Raw genomic sequence first — 22,446 nt, 5'->3', positions numbered from 1 at the left:
TGCTCTTCTACCTTTTTTGTTGCGTTGGTGGTTTGTTCTTTGAATTGTAGATATTGAATATTTTCTTACATACAAAACTTCCGTTTCAATAAAACTCAGCCCAACTATGTTTAAACCAACACATGTTTTTCCAAATGAGAAAATTTTGGTAAAATCTACAAGGCTTGCACTTGCAAAAGAAAGTAGTCCAAGATGCTGTTGGTTGCAAGTTGCAAACACAAATTTTAGTCCTTGGAGTGGTAATTCACCTAAAATAAATTTGCGGACTTTCTCTGCCCAACAATCAAAAACATGTATCAATTATTCAAGTTTAATTAAAAAAATCAAAAAAAAGGGAACTATTCTCTCATTTCCCCTTCTTCTCCACCTTCATCAGCGCCTTTGATGTAGAGAATGTTGTTACACCGGATAAGAACTTGACCAATTGCAGTGGAAATCCCCTTTTCAAACTCTTCACATCCTTCCATCTGCAAATTAAAGACAAGAAGTACGTTTAGCCTGGTTCAGCATACCAAGATTACTCAACCATTAAACAAGATTATTGAAATGAAACGTAACAGAGCAGAAAAGACACTGAATCAAACAAAAAAACAAAAAGAAACAAGCCACAATAAATGAAAGACTACAAATTAGATTGGGCTAGAATTATCTGCTTAGCAATTAGCTTAGCTTGCCTTCTGACTTGATTTTCATTATTAACGTGGTCAGATGGTCTTGGTTTAAAAATAGGAAAATATAATTTGATTCTCTTAGTATTAAGTTATCGTAAATTTGGTTTACAGGAATACCTCTAGTATCTCTATTTAAAACAAGATCTCTATTTATGTGTTTTTTAATTTCGATTGCCCCCCTAAAAAATTGGAGTAAACCATTTACTGTGGGAATTCAAATTGCCTCGTCAAAAAGAACTAAATGACTTGGATGTTCAAAAACGCGGAGAGCCAAGGCACAATCAAAACCATCATTTTTATTGTCATATTTTTGAGATTTGTCTACTGAAAACTTGTGCTCATGTAGTCGTCTCCTTAGCTATTGATGGGTTCTGCCAACATAAAACTTCCCACAAGAACACGGGTTAATGAAGGGTCTCTGTGCAGAGTCAGTTTTATCTTTCCCAGAATTGAAAAAGTTCAACCTTTAGTTCATTAAGAAACAGAAAGCTTATGCTTCTTTAAAAAAAATAATATTCATAATTGTCGCTTCTATCTGTAATACTCTTTTTCTTTCTGCTTCTTTCTGTCTCCTGGCTAAAATTACTCTCCTTTTCTTGGTTATTTATTTAATTTTTTTTTTTCTTTTTTGTCCAACGTCAAGTATAGCAAGTCTGGTCTTACGACATATTATTAAACAAGGAATAAATGTGTATTTAAGGCCATGCTCAGAATGTTATGAATCTTATAAGTGCATAGTATCAGGTTAAACATAAAACATGCAGCTCAAATTTATGCTTTTTATTTATTTTTTATTTTTTAATATCAAGTAATTCTAAAAGTCTTACCTCAACTAGAACTCGTCTATCATTACTAACAAACTTGAATGTATCTTGAGCAATGTTACTATCTACATTTGTAAACTTTTTTTGTACCTTTCCCAAAGAGTGTAGTTCTCTGAAACAATAGTACTTTTTGGTATGATAATTATTTTCAAACAGGTTAAGATTTCAATACATATTTCCGTTTTTGGATTTTTGAAACACTTTAAAAGTATCAGAGCATACAAAACGACTTTATTTCCAAATGTTGAAGACACTATTTGAGACAAAAGAAGTTAAATAAATTGTTTTTTAACACTTAAAAAGATCATAGCATACAAAATGATTTTATTTTAAAATGTCAGAAACACAGTTTGAGGCAAAGAAAGCGTAAATATTAGTGGTAATTATTATTTAAAGTGCTTTTCTTTCATGGCATGACAAGTTAAAGCTGAAATATCGTTTTATTTTTCACTTCTGTATTTGGGTTGTGAAATGGTGTTTAATACTAAAAATAAAGTCATTTAGACTAAAAATAAAGACTGGCGAAATTTCGTCAAAATTCTGTGAAAAAGCCAATTTACCCAAATCGAGTGAAAATGACAGTGAAACCTGAAAAATAATCCATATATTACCATAAAGGCAAAGATATACTAAAGAAAACTGACATGTTTCTCTGGATACTTGAAATATTCAGGCTTATCTTAGTTTCGACAAGATTTTTTGCAGTAACTAAATTTCAGCTGACAGGGGGAGGGGCAAACTGAGATCTGTCCCTCAGCTTGCGTCTGATAAAAACTTGGCTCTGCATTTGCCTCCCCTTCCCCACAGCAAAATTACGCCCCTGTTTAGCTAGGTTAATGATACTTCAAGAAGCCAGCTGAACATTAATTTCTGAAATCCCTGAAATTTTTGATTGATATAGCTCAACTGCTTCCTTGAAAATAAAGGAAAGCCTAGTATCCAGAAAGTGATTATTTAAACTATTGAACTGTATACAGCACAGTCCCAGTCCCATACAAGTGGTAAACCATTTGCCATACTTGAAGTAAAATACAGAAGTGACTAAAGTAAAAGACAGGTCTTGGGAGATTAGAAACTTTCTGCCGAATACTATATTCCCTTCAATATATGCAGCTCATAAACCATTAAATAAGCAGCTTTTCTTAGCAAAGGAAAGTAACCATTAGAAACGAATTTGTTATTTTAAGCTAGCATCAAACTAAGCTTTAGAGAGCTACTACCATAACTTCTTTGTGATCCACATGCCTGTGAAGAAGGCAAGCTCTAGTGTCAAACTCTGAAAGATTCTCAAGAACTAAATCTTGCTTTCTTCTGCAAGACAATAAATTGTGTGTTGAGGGGACTGCTAAAACAGCTGGCATATGCATATGTTGCATAAAACAATATTTATACACATTTTCTAGTACTTTTCCAATGATAAAAGAGTAAAAAATTCCAAAACGTTATCTAAAGGGTAAAGGTCAGAAAAAAAAGATTATTTTACCAAAACTGTTACACTTTTAAAAGACTCCCATGACTATGCAATAGGTAAAAGCAGCCTATTTTTATACCTGCACATTCATGTATCCATCAACCGAAACAAGGTAACCTTTGTACTCCTGTCCCCACTTCAGCTTGCAGATTACCATCTTCCCAACTAGGGAGTTGATGAAGGGCTTTGGGTTAACAGGCATTGAACTCTGAAACAGTAAATGTATCAAATTAGAAAGAAAAGTATTTGAAACCCAGGACAGTTATTTTGGCAAAGGAAGGTAAGTAAGGTCAGTCTACAAGAGTTGGGCAAGTGATAGTTTTTGGCTCAAAGTTAGCTGAAATGTCAGTATTAGAAAATATCTGTGTGCTCAGTGTTAGAGTATATAAAATGCACATTCATCTACAAACTCTACATCTACAAACCAATTTCATCTACAAACGATAGGTACACTTTCATGTTAGTCATAGTAATACAATATGATTGCATTTTGGCCATAGGTCTAGGGCAAACAATCACCCCCCCCCCCAAACCTTTAAATTTGAAATTAAAAGTAGATCGAGTAAATAAAACTTTCAGGAACCAGCTCAGATATCAATTTCTGAAAACTCTGGCAATTTTCATGCTCAAGACATAACTATTTTCTTCAAAATATAAAAGAATCTATATGGAAAGCAATTGTTTATCCTAAGCAAGCTTTACACAAAGGATAATAAGAGTTTTTTTAGTCTTATTATGGTATGAGTTAAAGAGAAATCTTTAATTATGAAAATTTATGTACCAAATATGAACAAGTCAGGATACAAAAACCATTTTAACCTTCTTCTTAAGAAGTTTCACTGGGAAAACAATTCACAGAGAAAGTTTAATCACTTCATTGTTGATTTGTTAGTAAACTGGTCAATTCTAAATTTAAACAGTAATTTCATTTATCAGTGGTAGGGGTGAAAATTATGCCACTTTTGTGGATGTTAGAGAAGGCTATTGTAGGCTCACTGTGGGATATCCAATCTTTTTCCCATTCCTTTTCTTTGGCTTGTTATACGAGTTTCATTGAAAAAAAGCATACTTTTTTGCCATTCTATCATTTTATTAGCACACTTATATATGTGCTACTTATCATCAGAATATGTAGTTTTATTTAGTATTTCTTAGTAAAACTCATCTGCAGTTTTTTCTGGAGGTATGAGTAAATATTTATTGATGACATCTACTTTCAAGCAATTAAAAATGATATGACAATATTATTTATATTGAAGCAGTAAATTTTCAAAATTTTGGTGTTTATACATGGGATTTGACAACCCTACTTTGACTGCCTAGTAGCTGGTACACTACCTTACCAAAAAAACTAGTGGCCAAAAAGTAAGGATTTAAAGTAGAAGTTGTTCTAGAGAGAAAGGGGCTTTTGACCTTCTTCAACACCATAGGGCAAGGATGGATAAACATTTAAAGGACGCCCTAGACAGTCAATCATTTTGATCAAAAGCTTCTGTCAATTGGTTGATAAAAGCATGATTGAACATCTAGGAACCTGTTTGACGCTTGAGTCAAGCGTTGGCGGGGATTGATAGAAAGTTTGAATGATTCAATCGGTTCACGAGGGTGATTGACCGTCTAGACTAGTTTTGTTCAAATATTGCGTCAGTCACGCGCCAACAACTGAAGATATAGCGGAAAATAGCAAAAATGTGGAGCGCGAGTTTTTTTGTTTATTAATTAAGTTATATCGGGATCACCCTGAGTTATGGAAAGTTAAAAGTAAAGACTATTTTAACAGAAATACGAAAACTGTAGCATTGGGCAAGATATTGCAGGCGGTAAGGATATTGAAACTAGATTATACAGTTCCCAAACTAAAAAAGAAAATTAATGTTTTAAGAACGAATTTTAATCGCGAATCCGAAGTTTCTGCGATCATGAGGTGGAGGAAGGGGCAGTCCCCCTCCTATACAGAATATATTCTACTCATTTTGTGGTTTAATGTTACTCTTTACTTTCATAATTATTTTAAAAAAAACTACGTCTTCTAAAGAGTTAAAGAGGCTGAGTTACAAGGTCGAACCTTAAAACGTACAGGGATTAGGAGGCACAGTTGGGGGGCTGCCGCCCCCAAACCACCCGCTTTTGCAGCCTCTTTTGTTACTCTTTACTGTCATAATTATTTGAAAAAAACTACGTTTTCTAAAGAGTTAAAGAGGCTGAGTTACAAGGTCGAACCTTAAAATGTACAGGGAATAGGAGGCACAGTTGGGGGGCTGTCGCCCCCTCACCCCCCGCTTTTGCTCTTGCGAAGAACTGGTTTGTAACACAAACGAAGTCTGCTATAGTTTTTTACCATAAAAACAACTATTGCATCTTTTATCGATGAGGGCTACCGCCCCCCGGTTTTGCCCTTGCAAAGAACTGTTTTACAACAAAAACAAAGTTTGCTTGAATTTTTTACCATAAGAACACCCTATTGCATTTATTTGATTAAAAACCCTACTGAGAATTATTATTTTCCGTTTCCTCAGGAGATTTTTCCCTAACCAATAACAAGCTATACTGTGATGAACTTTAACAATTTTGAACAGAAAAACAGGGGGCAGAAGAAGGGCTCAGAATAAACTAGCAGTTCAGGTTCATTTATTTTACCATCATACATGATCACATTGAGTACATAACACTACCTGGCACAGAGACAAGTTTATAGTTATAACTGTAACAGACTGAGTAGTCATTGCCAAATCCTCAGAAGATATTTAAAAAATGCCATTGAAACAGTTTCATTCGTATTGGTACAACCAATTGACTGTAGGGTACAGGACTTAAAAACCTTAACACAAGAGGTTGCAAAAGTGGGGGGTTTTGGAGGAGGCAGCCCCCAACTGTGCCACCTACTCCCTGTACGTTTTAAGGTTCGACCTTGTAACTCAGCCTCTTTAACTCTTTAGAAAAAGTAGTTTTTTTTCAAATAATTTCCGCATGTTTTTGTACAGTTTATTACTTATTATTGCTCTCTGTAATCTATTTTTGAGGCAAGCAAATACAAAGTAAGATTTTTGTTTTCGACAAAAAAAACATCTTTGAAGTATCTGGAATTTTTGGAAGCTTGCAGTCGTTCTTGTCAGGTTGAGAGGACTAGTTTGATCTAATATAATGTTGAAATACTTCGGTTTTAGGAACTTCAACAAATAATGTTTTAAGCTTCCAGGCCCCATGTTATCAAAGCAATGGAGACTTGCGTGTAATCTGAAGGCCGACTGTGATACTCTTCTGGAGACGCCTGTTGATCCGAATGATTTAATAGATTGGATTTAGAAAAGAAACTGAGTTTCTTTTTTAAACTTTAAATTCAATATATAAAAAAATTTCTCTGACGGGGAATCGAACTCGGGTCTTCCGCCTGACAGTCAGTAATAGCGACCGCTGTACCACAGAGACGCGTTACATTATTTTTATTCTGTGCCATGTATTTTTGACGCAAGCAAATCCCCACAAAACTTGATATTTGGTTTTTGGAAAACAGGGAAGGAGTGATCGGATTGAGCTGAAATTTTGAGGATAAGTTTCCAGGCCCCAGGAAAGCTTATCGTCTAAATTTCAGCCCGATCAGACAACGTTAAAGAGGGGCTGTGGTGGGAAAAATTAACATGGGCTCATATAGGAAAACGAGGCTTTGTAAATGTAAAATTCGGGGGATAATTTTTTCGGTCTGAAAATATCAAAGGGCCCCGCTGGGTCGAATTCCGGTTCGATTGAGTCCTCATTCACCCAGGTTCATTGCCAACTGTGGCTTGTAGGTGTGGCTGATAAAAAAAAAGAAATGAACTTTAAGTGGCTATGTTTGGGTTCTGGAAAACAGGGACGTAGTGATTGGATTGAACTAAAATTTCTAAAATCAGCTCATAACCCCTAGAAATACGTAACCTCTAAATTTCAGCCCAATCGGACAACGTTAAAGGGGTATGTGGTCGGAGGGTAGAAACTTCCGGCCCACTTTTACCCATGAAGATAAAGTCAGAGGGGGGTAAAATTTTGCAAATTTCTTAGTTGGAGCTTGGGCTACAAAATGCGATCACCGCTGTCTCTCTGCGACCGCTAGGACCGGAAATCGGTTAACATTGTGGTGGGTCGCCTCTTTAAAGAGGCACAACTGTGCCTCCTTGATAACAGCGTAGACCAGAATTATTCCCAGAAATCATAAGGAGTAGACATCAATTTCACATTTTTGATGCGTTTTTTAAAGTTTCTGTTGTACACCTCTCACCTCCCAAAAAACACCTTTGCTGGAAAATACGCTTTTGCCAGGTTTTTAATGGAAAAATTTTCCATGGAGGAGGGGATTACCGGCAGGATTTTAAAAACCATCAAAAATTAAGGTTTTTTTTTGCAAATTAAAGTGTGCTAAGAAAAAATTTTCACCCGAGTTCATCTGCAAGAAATTTTTTCGGTGGAATTTTCAGCTAGAATGAAAAAAAGGGAAAAAAAGAGGAAAAAGAGAAAGAGCCAGATTCTAGATTCCACTGACCAACATGAAGATTCAGTTAGAAATACTTTAGGAAGCATCAAGCAGAACAAAGTCTTATACCTCAAAGTTGGGATGTGCAACTGGAAAAGCTACGCCCAGACCAAAACGATTTGCTGAAAAAAAAAATTTATGATACGCTTTTTGAAGCGGAGTTGTATAATCTGATGAGAGAAGGAGTGCGGTTCTCATCTTTCTTTTCTATATTGTGCTGTACTAACTTGAGTAAAAAATCAAAACTATCTTGGTCCATTCTGATGAAGTTCCTGTAGTCCTCTTGTTCTGTATTGCACAGAACATTCAGTAAATAATCATGAGCGATTTCTCATCTTTTACAACTCCTTCGACCAACGACGTTTCCTATTTCCTTTTTTCCCGGTTTAGCGCAATCAAAATACTTGCAAGAATAGCCAAATCAGTATTATTCTGCATTTCACACACGACAGACATTTCACTACCCAACTTTGACCTGAAACTAAAAATTTGGCCGTGAGTTAAAACTAAACTTAAAATTGGCTTTGGTCAAGATTGAAGGATCGATTGAAGAGTCGAGTGAAGCACATACCAATTGATTGACAGAAGCGTTTGATCAAAATGGTTGACCGTCTAGGGTGCCCTTAAAACATTTTGGAGTGCCAGGTTCTGAACTTCATTACTAATAGGGGATCCTTATAATCCACGGACTTTAATTACAATTTCAACAAAACAAAAAAACATAAATTTATGACAACCTATAACCACATATTATTTATTTAACATTCACACTATATTCTAAAATACACCACATTTAACAATTCAAAATATAACGGTTCCTATGTTGGTAAAAACATTTAAACCACATACTTATTGTCGAGTTTCATGATAAATGTCAAGAAAAAGGAATTTATTTCAATTATAGTCTGACAAAAGTAGATATTCAACAAAATTATAAGAAATATGCCAAAAAATACAACCAAAGTTGAGAAATTTAGATCAGCATAAAGTTACATCATACAATAGATATTTGTCTCTGGGCTCATGGATGCTAGCAGAAAGGGCTAAGGGGAGGGGCAGTCTCCCCTGAAAAAAAAAACAATAAAAAGTGCCATAATGTATTCACCCCTGTGTCCTTAGATCAATATAAAATTAAGTTATCATGGTTGCAGCTATAGCTGCAATTTAGTAAAGAACAAACCATGGTCCATACCATAGTAACCAAAAATTATAAAACATGTTTAAAAAAAAACTGGATAGTGAGAAAAATTACCATTTGTAACTGGTTCAAGAATGGCAACTATTATCTTGATTAGTCTTAATAGTTAAATGTTAGTTAGAAAAATAATTTATGGGGATTTCAAAAAATGGCCCCAAACCACTCAGGAATGCTGTTGCATCAAAACAGAAAAAATACACTATTTCAGTTGCCATTGCCAAAAACCCTGTGCAGGACAATTGTTCATGGTTAAAACAACAAAGAAAATCACAATTCTGCATGGGTAGTAATGATGTGTCCCCTTTTTTTCTGGATGCTGTCAAAAAATATATTTGCATTAATCAGGATAACATGGGAGAGAAGTATGAAAAAAAATTTCTCAGCATCATTCAGAACATTCATGTTCTGAATTTAACTTAGAGAGTGCCAACCAACTAAAACAAAAATACAGAAAAACGGGTATCTTTGTAATTAGTTTTGAACTAATGTGTGAAGGAAAGAGCACTATGAGAAAAACAAGGATCTGTAAAAAAAAAAAAAAAATCACAAATTAGGATAACTTTTCAAATCAAAAGAATTTTTTCATTGAATTTTCTTGATTAAACATATAGAGCATCAGTCAGCTACAAGATATATAAATAAAAATTGTCATCTTTGTATTCAGTTTTGAATTAGAACACATGCAACAAAAAGCACCAAAAAATATGTGGGTTAGAAGACAAGTAACAGCAAGAATCACAGCAAATTGTAAATGAAAGTAAAGCACAATACAATCTGCAGTTAGAACACAATTGACAGTGAGAATAACAACTTTGAGAAAATTCGTTTTTTTCCCACGAGTTATTCTATTGAACACATGATCTTATAATGTTAGGAGAGGGCTCATTCATGACATCATGTGAAAATTCCATTAAAAACAAATTTGCATCAATTGTTCTGAATTAAACTTATAGAGTGTTTTTAATCAATATAGTGAATGTCTGAAGTAAACAGCACTATGAGAAAAGCAAGGATGTTGTCAAATCAAGAGTTAAAAAAACTAAGATGCTGCCAAAAATAAATTTGCACAAATCATGATAACTTAGGAGAAAGTGGAAATGATTTTTTTCAGTTGATCACTCTGAATCAAACTTACAGACTGTCAATCCACTAAAATAAAGAGAAATAAAAGAAAAATTGTCATTCTTTGTAATCAGTTTTGAATTAATGTACTAAATGTGCAAAGGAAAGAGCACTATGAGAAAACGAGGATGCTGTCAAATCAAGAGTAAAAAAAAAGAAAATGACCCACATTAAAATTGTTGGTAAGAAGACATACAATAACAATTACAACAATTCACAAAAGATATTGATGCTTAATAAATCTGTGGTTAAAAGACAAGCAACAGCAAGAATCACAAACAAAAGTGACATAACAAAATCTGCAGTCAGAGGACATGCTGCAACAAGCATCAATAACTAATAATTTTAGTTGCTGGGGGTGATTTCTGTCAGTGTTTACCTGTTCAACTCCAAAGCAACTGCAGTGAAACACATGATTTGTCAATAAAAAAAATCATCTCTGGAAATAATTTAAAAAAAAAATTGTTAAAAAAAATGCATATTAATCCAGAACATGAAGCATTTACAAAGTATATTTTGGAACTGGAAAAATTGAAATCTTTAAAAAAAACTAAATGAATGATGGAATTGCCTGAGGATATAATTTCAAGTGGTAATTTAATTGAAGAAAATCAAAATTAACATGAAATAATGTATTATTTTAGCAAGTAAATAAAATTAGAAGTGAATTAAATTAATGCTGGGATTTTCAATTACCTCCTAGAAGACAAATCCTATAAAAGTTATGATTTTGCAAAGGATAAACAGGAATGAGGAATTGAGTTCATTCCAGAATTTATCAATTTAATTGAAGTTACTGATTTGCAGTCCCATGACTTAAAATAAAGAGAATACAATGATAATCATGCAAATGCATAATTCTGATATTCCAGAGGGTGTATGCAATGGACAAGTCTGGTTGTAACTGAATTATCTAACAGCATAATAAAAGCAAAAATAATCACTAGGGAAAAAGCTAGAAAAGAAGTTCACATTAAACTGAAGTTAGAAGACAAACAAAAGCAAGTATTATAGACGAGGCATGTTTTTCAAATAAGGTCTGTTTTACTGTAGACACTAGTAGTTCATGTGTATACTGCAACAAGTGTGAGCATCATGCACTGGCATGTCTTGGGAACAACTGTGCCTAGTTTCAGCTGTGCAGCTAACCTGTACAATTAAGTTCTGTGCTTTCAAAATATTTAAGACTATCAACTCGCATGCTGTGTGTGAGGTTTGATTAGTGATATGGTTTTTGTCAGCAAGGAACCTGTCTGCTGCAGAAATTTATCAACAGATTTGCGAAGTATATGGTGATACTGTTATGACAGAAAACAAAGTGCATAAGTGGGTCCAAGAATTCAAAGCTGACTTTGACAACATCCATGACGAGGAATTCTCTGGTGGCCCTTCTTTCATTACAGACAATTTGGTGACTTTCAGTTGAAGCAAGAATTTGTGAGAACAGGCACTTCACTATAACAGGTCTACCAAATGAATTTCCTGAGGTATCAAGATCAGTGCTTTACAAAATTGTCTCTGAACACCTACAGTTTAGGAAACTGTGCTTCCATTGGGTTCCAAAACTCCTAAAAGAATACCACAAAAAAACAAAGATTTGAGTGTGCAATGAAGTCTTTGACTTGTTATCACAAAGAAAGTGATGGCTTCTTGAGTCAGATTGTAACTGGAGATGAGACATGGGTTTTGCATATCATACCCAAACCCAAACAACAGAGCATGGAATGGAGCCTTAAACACTCACCTTTAATGGTGAAGACCAAACAGACTCTGTCCTAGCACAAAATCATGGTGTTGGCCACTGTGGAAAAAATGAGATAGCATAGTAGCTATGCAACCTGACAGTTGCTACTTGACAGTTAGAAATTAAATGAATTTAATTTCTTGCCAGGGATCATTGCCATTTTTGTATCTATTACAAATACAAAATTACAAAAGATGACAAATGATTCCCAACAGCTAAGAAAAAGGCAAGGAATAAGAAAGAGCAAAAATCACATTGAATTACAAACAAAATGTGGCATAATGAAATCTGCAGTTAAAATACAAAGCAAAATTACAATGGAATGAAGGAAAGTGTTAGTTTAACATGTGTAAGTCTGTGATGGATAAACAGGAAGGAGGAATTAATTTTTAGTATCTATGACATGTGCAAAATTACATAAGATGACAAATGACTCTGAACAGCTGAAGAAAAAGGCATGGCAAAAGAAACAACAAAAATTACATTGAATTGCAACCAAAAATGAAACTTAAATTGAAAAATAACAAAATAGTTATGCTATTACACAATTTAGATATTTCAGAAAATACAATGGAATAATAATTGTATTATTTTAGTGTCTGTAAAGGATAAACAGGAATAAGGAATTGAATTCACATCAGAATTTCCAATGTGTAATTTAGCTATTTCAGAATGCTAAAGCAAAAGGCAGGGAGAAATGTCTGAGGCAATGATGCACAAAATGAACTGCAACACAATCTGCAGCTTCCAAACATGCAACAGCAAACATCACAACAAATCCCAAATGAAAATAATGGACAAAGAAATTTGTGTTTAGAAGATGAGCAACAAGGATAATCATGTCAAATCATCAAAAAAAAAATTACAGTTAGAAGAGAAGCAACAATGAGAATCACAACAAGTCCCAAGAGAAAACAAATTCTACAAAATGGATGAGTCTTTGATGCATTAACAGGAAGGAGAAATTGAATTCATACCAGAATTTCTTAATTCAATAGAAATTACTGATTTCAAACTTTTAGCACATTTTAAGTTCTTCAATTTACTACCATCCTAATCATTATAAGACAAATCCCAATGATATCAGACATAGCTTTTTGCTGCCTGATAGCACTCATGTACTTGGATCTCAAGAAATTGAGAGTAATGTTTTAAAGAAAGTAGTTAAGATAGGGAAATAAAACTTAGTTTTTCAGGATTGAGTTGATTCCTGAAAATGTTACTTGCTGGCTCTACTACTTACTTAAAATATCTAACAAATTAAAGTTTGAAACCAATGAATACCTTTATATATATATATATATATATATATATATATATATATATATATATATATATATATATATATATATATATATATATATATATATATATATATATATATATATATATATATATATATATATATATATATATATATATATATATATATATATATATATATATATATATATATATATATATATATATATATATATATATATATATATATATATATATATATATATATATATATATATATATATATATATATATATATATATATATATATATATATATCATCATCAGTATCATCATTTTTTAACAGTTTACATATTGGGTTTGTGCTTACAGGTTACCAGCTTAGGTGTGTAATTCTACATGTAGGATATTAGTCCTATTTAAAATAATTGGCGCTGGCAGAAAAGCTAGGCTTTAAGTGAAGTTTGCTGACTTATTTTTCAGAAACTGTTTTATAGAAACAATGATGATAGTGATGCAAAAAATGGTGGATGCAAAGTGAAAACAGTTATGATAAAAATAGAATAACAAAGAACCTAGACACTTATTGGTCATACCCCCCTGGAAAAGAAATTACTGTGAAAAACGAACTTGTATAAATATACAAGCCTCACCTGTGAATAATTTCCAAAATCTTGATAACTAACCTAAGACACGTCATCTTTCTCTCCTTATCATTCATTCCCTTGGGAATCTACGTCACTGTTGGCGTGTTTCTGGTATTTGTTGTTGTTGGACGCTGAATACGGTGAATAAGGCGTTACCACGTTGAAAGTGAAAATTCCCTAAAGTCCCAGTGTTGCCACTTGCAGGAGAATCCCAATAGCAAAAAAAAAAAATGGCACCAAAAAAGAGACAACGTGAGAGCCCCGTAAAAGGACAAGATAAGTGCCCGGGATGTGCAAAAAGCCTGGATGAGAACTCGCAAGCCGTTAACTGCGATAAATGTCCTAACTGGTTTTGTATTGAGTGCTTAGGATTAAGTGATGAGCAGTACATCCTGCTAGAGAAAATGAATTGTACAATATCATGTGAATGGAGCTGTTCCTGGTGCATTTTGAACAAGCCTGTGCGCGACATCGACACCCTAACCAAAACCATCCAATCTTTCAAATCAGAGGTGCAAGAAGACATTGCTAGCATAATGACCACAGTCAACAAGGGTCTCAAAGAGATTCACGATGAACTTGCCACAAAATACAATATTGTCGAGGTAAAAGCAATTGTTGAATCAGCAATTACCACTCAAGTGACGGGGCTTGCACTAGATGAACATATACGCCGTACAGTCAGAAGTGAGAAAGACAGGCAGAGATGCAAACTTAACGTCGTTGGATACGGGATTTCTAATCCAAGCAAGAGACGAAGACTTCCTTGCCAAATACTTCCGGGACAACTACAAACTAGCGACCAAAGTCTTCGATATGAAAAGACTACCAGCCTCGGCCCTCATGGCCGGACAGCCTCTGCGACACCCACCAGTCCTGTTCACGGTGGCCAGCTTCACTGACAAGAAGCTTATCTTGGATGCATCCTACCAGCGTAAAGACCTGATTCGATTCTATGGCGACAGCTCCAAAGAAGATCGCAGCGCTAGAAAAGCCTTGTTGGAAGAGATGAAGAAAAGACAGGCAAACAGAGAAACATACCTAGTGATAAGAAAGGGTAAAATTACAAAAAACGGTTAAACTCAAGCAATTTCGAAGAAGAGCTGCTTAAGCATGCAACAATAACCACTAACTCCAACTATCTCGTCCCGCTTGTATATAGTTCGTGTGTTAGTGATATTAACATTGTAAATGCAAGTTTGTGTAATTGTATGAACAATGAATTAACAGTTACGTCCCCATGCCCTTCTGCCTCGTCCCTCACTAGCAGCTCTGTGTACCTAACCTGCAATTCACCCACTTCAACCGAAAGCGATAATATTAGTGAGCAGAATAAAAACTCGCGCAGACACCCCCAATAACTGGCGAACATTATGACGGCAAACGTTGATGTTATTACTAACAAGATGCCGGAGCTGGCAACAATGCTCCAACTAAGTCAAATAGACATTGCAACTCTGACAGAAATTTGCCCCAAGAACTCAAGATTTCAACTGACAGAAGACTCAATCTGCCCCTCTGGATACAACATCTTCAGCAATCTGTCTGATCCAAACTACAGAAGAGGAGTGGCTGTTCTAGCTTCCAAGGAATTCCAGGTAAAAGAAATTTCTGTCCCAAATTCTTACTTACCTTGGGTTGAAGCTACATGGGTCTCCCTGTCCCTACCTAACGAAATGTTTGTCCTAAGCTCAATTTACAGGAGCCCCAGCAGCCCTTGCCAGCTGTCCTCTGAAAGAGCAATTGCTGAAATGACGCAATTCATACTATGCAATTACCCAAAGGCAACCCTGCTCATGACAGGGGACTTCAACCTCCCAAACGTGTCTTGGGTAGATGGTCAAGGTATGACCAAGTCAAGCCTTGAACAAAACCCATTAGTACAAGCCCTCTCCGATAACTTTCTGTACGAAACAGTAACTATGCCCACAAGAATGCGCCCAGGACAAAATCCCTCCATACTGGACCTAGTCATAACGAATGACCCAGAAAAGGTGATCAACACATACACTCTCAGTCCAATTGGCTCAAGTGACCACATGCCAGTTCTCTCATATATTCAACTCAACTCCAAACCATCAAAATATACCAAGCAATCCTTTACAAATTACACGATGATGGTGGAGGAGCTGTTGGATGCTAACCTGGAAACACTTATATCAGAAGATGTCAAAGCCTCATGGCTAACTCTAAAAAAGACCTTACTAGAGAGCCAAGCCAAACACACCAGCATAACATGGAAAAAGAAACCCAAAACTTTACCTTTCCTCACCCCAAAAATCAAGAAACTACGCAACAGGAAGAAAAAACTTTGGGAGAAGTACACGAAACAAAAGACTACAGCTTTGTACTAACAGTACAAAACTGCAAGGAACCTCCTCAGAAAAGAAACTTGAAAACTGACCTCAAACTACAAAGAACGACTGGCCAAAAACGTTAAGGAAAACCCAAAATTATTCTGGAAATACATCTCCCATAAGAAGCCAGGCAGACACTCCGTACCAGACCTGGTAAACAACAACTCCTTATCCTCTTGCCCCTCTGAAAAAGCAAACCTGCTTAATCAGCAGTTTGCCTCAGTGTTCTCCGTGGATGACCCCCAATCAACCCCCCCCCTAACAGAACAGGCTCACACTCTCTTCCTGATGGTACACTCACCAGTCACAATCGAAGAAGTAACCAAACAGCTTAAGGACATTGATCCCAACAAATTGACGGGACCTGATGATCTCAGCCCATGACTGATTAAGGAATTAAGCACTGCAATATCAGCCCCACAGGTAAAACTATTCAATCTGTCGCTGACACAAGCAAAGCTTCCAGGGGACTGGAAGAAGGGAATAGTCATACCAATTCACAAGAAGGGTAGCAAAACGTCTGCAGCAAACTACAGACCAATCAGCCTTACATGTGTGGCATGCAAGGTCATGGAGAGAATCATAAACAAGCATATTATTAACCATCTCGAGGCCAACTCACTTATCAGCAGGAGTCAGCATGGTTTTTGCTCAAAGAGATTAGTGGACACAAACCTTCGTGAGTCATATAGTCTTGTAACTGACCTACTAGAGAGAGGATTACCTGTGGATATAATATTGTTGGACCTAGCCAAAGCATTTGACAAGGTTTGTCACCAATACCTCATTCACAGGCTACTTACTCTATCTCTTAGTCCACAAGTGGTCAGTTGGACAGAGGACTTTCTGAGGGACAGAACACAGCAAGTGAAAGTGATAACCGGACCTAACAGCCATGTCCTTTCTGACGAAATCAAATTCACTAGTGGGGTTCCCCTGGGCAGCGTCCTGGGCCCCACCCTGTTCAACATCTACATAAATGAGCTACCCCTCATCACCAGCAACAAAACCACCCTAAATGCGGATGATTCGAAACTCATAGGTCCTGCCAACTCCTCTTCTTCCATCCAATCCCTCCAAACTGATTTCGACCACATGTGCTCTTGGGTCAAAAGATGGCTGCTGGAATTCAACGCTGAAAAATGCAAGGTCATACACTTTGGACACAAAAACCCCAAACCCCAAAAACCCCCAAATCAGTACCTTATGACCCAAAATTCTGGAAGTCACCACACAATTGAGCCTGTCCAGGAGGAGAGAGAACTTGGCGTCATCATTGACTCCCAGTTGAAATTCAGTTCCCATTCACGGAACATCTCAGCCAAAGCTAGTAGAGCCCTAGGCATCATCAAACACTGCATCACCAGCAGGAGAAAACACATAATCACCAAACTCTACAAAGGATTAGTAAGACCTAGACTGGAGGTGGGGACGATACTGGCCACCCCTGGATTCAAAAAGGACAAGGCAGTTCTTGAGCAAATCCAACGAAGGGCCACTAAGATGATTGCCGGCATGGAAAACAAGACATACAGTGAACGGCTGAAGGAACTCAACCTCCCCTCCTTAGTATACAGACGGAAACGTGGAGACATGATACAGGCGCACAAACTCCTCTCAAACAATCGAGAAAATGAGATCCTGGAGACCGACACCTCCCACAAAACACGAGGACACCCTAGACGAATCCGCAAACATCACGCTACAACTGGAGCAAGATGCAATTTCTTCTCGAATCGGATCAAGAACCTCTGGAACAACCTCAAGGAGGACACTGTTGCTGCTGAATCAACAGATGCTTTCAAACGCCATCTGGATGCTGAGTGGAAAGATACACCGTGGAAGTTTGACTGGGATGCACCAGAATCTTCCACCAGAACTTAACCAACTACAACAGTCATCACAAGAAGTGATTCAACAGGATTAAAAGTCCTTATTTCATTCCAAGCTGTGATTTAAGGTAATTTAAGGTATATATATATATATATATATATATATATATATATATATATATATATATATATATATATATATATATATATATATATATATATATATATATATATATATATATATATATATATATATATATATATATATATATATATATATATATATATATATATATATATATATATATATATATATATATATATATATATATATATATATATATATATATATATATATATATATATATATATATATATATATATATATATATATATATATATATATATATATATATATATATATATATATATATATATATATATATAAAATAGGAAGAAACCATCCTTATTAAGGGTCCCAAAAAATAGAATTTGCAAGAAAAGCAGGTAAATTTGTAGTGGGCCACATAATTTTGCTCAGATGAAAGTGAAAATGTCATTTGATGCCTTTTTTATACTACAAGAATTGCTTCTGGAGCTAGTTGCACCTAGAGCCCTTAATTGGGCCAAAAAGGTATTTCATTTTTGTAACCACACAAAGAAGTTATCAACACTAGTTAAGTTATTGAAAAGTGGTTGAAAATGTGTCACTAGTTTATAAATAAGTGGTTCAAGAATAATATATTCCAAAAACACTTACTTATAACAATTCAAACCTCATTTATAAGGCAACTCAAATATAAACTGTTTTCCTACCATTTGAAGGTTTTTGAATACCATCAACAAAATAGCACTGCATTTTGTGATTCAAAACTTTGCTGTCAACAATTCAGGGTATATTCCAATTCAGGGTATATATTTGCACATTAGGGGGGTGGGTAAATTTCTACCAAATCATATTATTGACTTACACATAAAGTGAATATACCACTCGATGCCTTTTTTGTGCTGATTACAAATATAATAATCATTTCCATCGGAAATGAATTTCAGCCCCCCTCCTATATATGCCAATTCAGGGTTAGGTTGCAAAAATAGGTAAATTTCTACCAAATCATATTATTGAGTTAGGAATAAATTGAATACATCATTCGATGCCTTTTTTTATGCTGATTATGAACATAATAATCATTTCTATTGGAAATGAATTTTAGTCCCCCCCCTATATATGCCAATTCAGGGTATATATTTCTACAACCTAACCTAACCCTGAATTGGCATATACAGGGGGGGGCTGAAATTCATTTCCAATAGAAATGATTATTATATTCGTAATCAGCATAAAAAAAAGGCATCAAGTGGTATATTCACTTTATGCATAAGTCAATAATATGATTTGGTAGAAATTTACCAGGGGGTGAGGGTGGGTAAATTTCATGGTAAATTTGCAGTGGGCCACATAATTTAGCTAGGATGAAAGTGAAAAAAATCATTTGATGCTTTTTTTATGCTCTTTTATTATTCATATAAAATACCTTTGGGGCCCCCTCAAGGGCTCAAGATGCAACTAGCCCCAGAAGCAATTCTTGAATTATGAAAGAGCATGAAAAATGGCATCAAATGACATTTTCACTTCCAGCTTAGCTAAATTATGTTGGCTACTGCAAATTTGACAGAAAGCAATTATTATATTCTGAAAGAGCATAAAAATGGCATCTAGTTGTAGCCTATGTTCACTTTAGTCTATTTGTAGGTCAATAATATGAACTGCTCAATATTTAGCTAACATTTTATAACAGAGAATAACCTACTGCTCAAGTGGCAAAAAAAAACACTGAGATTAATCCTAGGCTAGGTCTTTTGTGAAACATAATGGGAATAGACAAAGTGGGCTGTAGACTATGTTTATCCATGGGGGAGGAATGGATAGGGAGTGAAAAGGCATTATGCATTCTTAGGAAGAAGATGTTTAAGCAGGCTATGCTATTTAAGATTGGTGTAAAGTAGGCTAGCTTTAAGAATTTTTTTTTTTTTGAATTTCTATCAAATAGGGTAAGACACCCAGTAGTCGGCCACCTGCCTATTCTCCAACAGAATCTTTTATACTATTTTAATAACCAATTTACAATGTTTGTATGTCCAAGTTTAGGCAGAATTGTCACTTGTTAGTAAATTCAAAAATAGGAGACACTGTACAAGTGAAACTATTTGAATTAGTAACCTACTTGTTCAGAAGTTCTTCGAAAATTTTGTGATATAAAAATTAAATTTCTAGGTGGTATATTACAGTAATTAGAGTAGTTTAAATGTCAAAAAGTTTTCAAAGTGATTAAAGTGTCCGACTACTGGGTGTCTTACCCTATGCCCCTGGACTGCACCTTTACCCTCTGGTATGCACATTACCATAAAAGGTAAAATTCTACTTTACCAACTTTTGGCTATCTTGGAAAGGGTTTAGGCTAGGAAAATGAAACTATCAGGGATGGGTCTACAGACTAAAGTATCTCTTGGGAAGGTATTTTGGAGTATGTACCTCAACTCCTTCTAGAGGGTCCTTACCTTTGATAACCTTTAAAAATCTGTGTTATAAAAGTGAAACCTTGCAAAATAGATCTTCTGCTTAAATTAAGTACAACAAATTTGTCTTCAGCATCACAACTTTGCTCAATCCCAATTTATAAGGTTTTAAAGATATGCAAATACTTTTCTTAAATTTTGAAAAAAAACAAACATTAATATGGCTTAAAATTCTACTCAAATAACAGGAATTGCATTTTCAGGACTAAACCTAGAGAAAAAGAAAATGATGACTGAAAATTAAGATAAAATACAGTTTTGTAAAAATTTCAATAGGTAGGCCTATAGACCTGTCATGTAGGCAAATTTCAGGACCCTCTAGAGGGAGAAGGAGTGGAGGTAGGTTATTTAACATGCCTTCCCGGGACATACCTTAGCCTGTAGACCCATCCCTGAAAGTTTTATTTTCCTAGCCTAACCCCTTTCCAAGATAGTCAAAAGTAGCTAAAGTAGAATTTTACCCCATGAATATCATTTAAACCTCCCCTAATGCCTATATGTATTCCTAGTTTATACGAAGTTTGCTGATTTTGATTCTTTTCAAATTAGCCTTGTCACAATTTTTGATGGAAAATAGCCTAAGCCTAAGCACAACAGCAAGACCAGTTGGCTTGTTTAATAAGGTGGCTTAGATTTAAAAAAAAAACTTACAGTCATGTTGATTAGAAATAAGGGTGGTAGAATGAGATATCAATGAAAGTCAATTTCGAATCTCTGAATCAGCAAATCTTAGCAGGTCAAAAGTTCTTCCTTTCCCGGCACGTGGTATGATTGCAGCGTTGTCGCCGAATTAAAGATAATTTGCGAAATTTAACTGTTCATGGTTTACTGTAACGTAGTAAAGAACAAACCAGGGTCCATAGCAGTGGCGTAATTTCGTCAAAATCCTGTGGGGGGCAAAGTTGGAGCCAATTTTCCTAAATCAAGTGAAAATGACAATGAAAACTGAAAAATGCAAACAGTACCATAAAGGCAAAAATATACTAACAAAAACTGACCAGTTTCTGTAGATGCTTGAATTATGCAGCCTTATCTTAGTTTTGTCTAGATTTTTGAAGAAACTAAATTTTAGCCGGGGGGACTGGGATCTGGGGGGAATCGTTTAAAGAAACTGTCGAGAAAAAGATTGTCCTTTGTAACTGCTTCAGGACTGGTAACTATCATCTCGATTAGTCTTGATAGTAAAAGTTTGCTGCGAAAACAAATATATTGTAATTCCAGAAAATAGCCTGAAACTTCTTAGAAATGGCGTCGGGCCGAGACAAAAGTAGATCATTAAAGACTTCATTGTCGAAAACCCTATTTAGGGAAATTAGTCCCCTCTGGCTTGAACAACAAGGAAAATCCCTTTTTCTCATGGATATCAATGATTTGTCCTCATTTTCATTCGTATAGTATAGTGGAGCACTGGAACATCCTAAATGACTATTTAACAGCTCATTTGAAAGGAAACTGCTGTATCTAATATCTTCTGTAATTAATTAAACATAAAATTTGAATTATAATTCAATGTTCGACAAAAAAAATCCATCTTCGAATACAAGATGATGCTATATTAGTGTAATGTCTTATTTCATTCACTGTAGTGCCAAATTCCCTTGGTTTATTTCTTTACTATATCCGACTAAGAAAATTTGAAGGCTTTTCCTAAAAATGACACATCTCTTATTCGAAAGCCCAGGGCAAAGGTTGAATTATTTGTCTTCTGAGGACCAATTTGAAAGCAATCAAGGACATTGCAAATCGTTGACACGGCACTGGAAGACAAGCTTTTAATAAACTGATAATTTTGTTTTTTTTTCTCGCAATGCACCAAATGTAAGTATGCTAAAATTCCAAAAGTCAAAGCTCACGATTTGCAAACAAAAGACAAAATGACAAAGTTTAGCATGAAATGTGAATGAAAGAAACAACAATTTTCGAACTGGCAATGGGGATGATTTTGATGGTAAAGAAATGATGACTTCACAATTTCTTATTTTAAAGTTATACAATATGTTGGTCCAATGTCTGTTGCATAAGTTTTCTTTATTTCTTTTTTTTTACATATTTTAAGATCATTAAAATTGTTAAACATGTCACATTTTTGCCACAGGATCTTCGACTTTGAAGAAACGGCTAATTGAAATAGGTATGCAAATAAGTTTGTGCCGTTTTAACAATAGATTGCCTAAGTTGTTTATTATTTGATCGATGCACACTTTCAAGGATTGATTGGAAAGCAGCCATGGGCACCGGCAGGGGGAGGGGGGTAGGG

General features: G+C 35.2%; 1 protein-coding gene across 1 annotated transcript; it reads right to left on the bottom strand.

The window, feature by feature from the left end:
- Nucleotides 1-303: 303 nt before the first annotated feature.
- SmF (small ribonucleoprotein particle protein SmF) lies at nt 304-20,974 on the bottom strand. The gene is made up of 3 exons (XM_089086884.1): nt 20,841-20,974; nt 3,046-3,174; nt 304-467 (listed from the first exon to the last, which is right to left on the bottom strand). Exons 1-3 carry the CDS (start codon nt 20,844-20,846, stop codon nt 339-341), a joined length of 264 nt encoding a protein of 87 aa, XP_088943010.1. The 5' UTR covers nt 20,847-20,974; the 3' UTR covers nt 304-338.
- Nucleotides 20,975-22,446: the final 1,472 nt, after the last annotated feature.

This window comes from Artemia sp. Qi Xiang Cuo, chromosome 3 (genome assembly GCF_049724085.1).
Source record: "Artemia sp. Qi Xiang Cuo chromosome 3, ASM4972408v1, whole genome shotgun sequence".
NCBI lineage: Eukaryota > Metazoa > Arthropoda > Branchiopoda > Anostraca > Artemiidae > Artemia > Artemia sp. Qi Xiang Cuo.
This window is presented reverse-complemented; position numbering and strand designations above follow the sequence as displayed.

Excerpts from the sequence above, each read along its gene's own strand:
- SmF (XM_089086884.1), bottom strand. Across the intron at positions 468-3,045 it reads ATGGATACATGAATGTGCAG|ATGGAAGGATGTGAAGAGTT; the intron begins GTATAAAAATAG and ends TTTAATTTGCAG.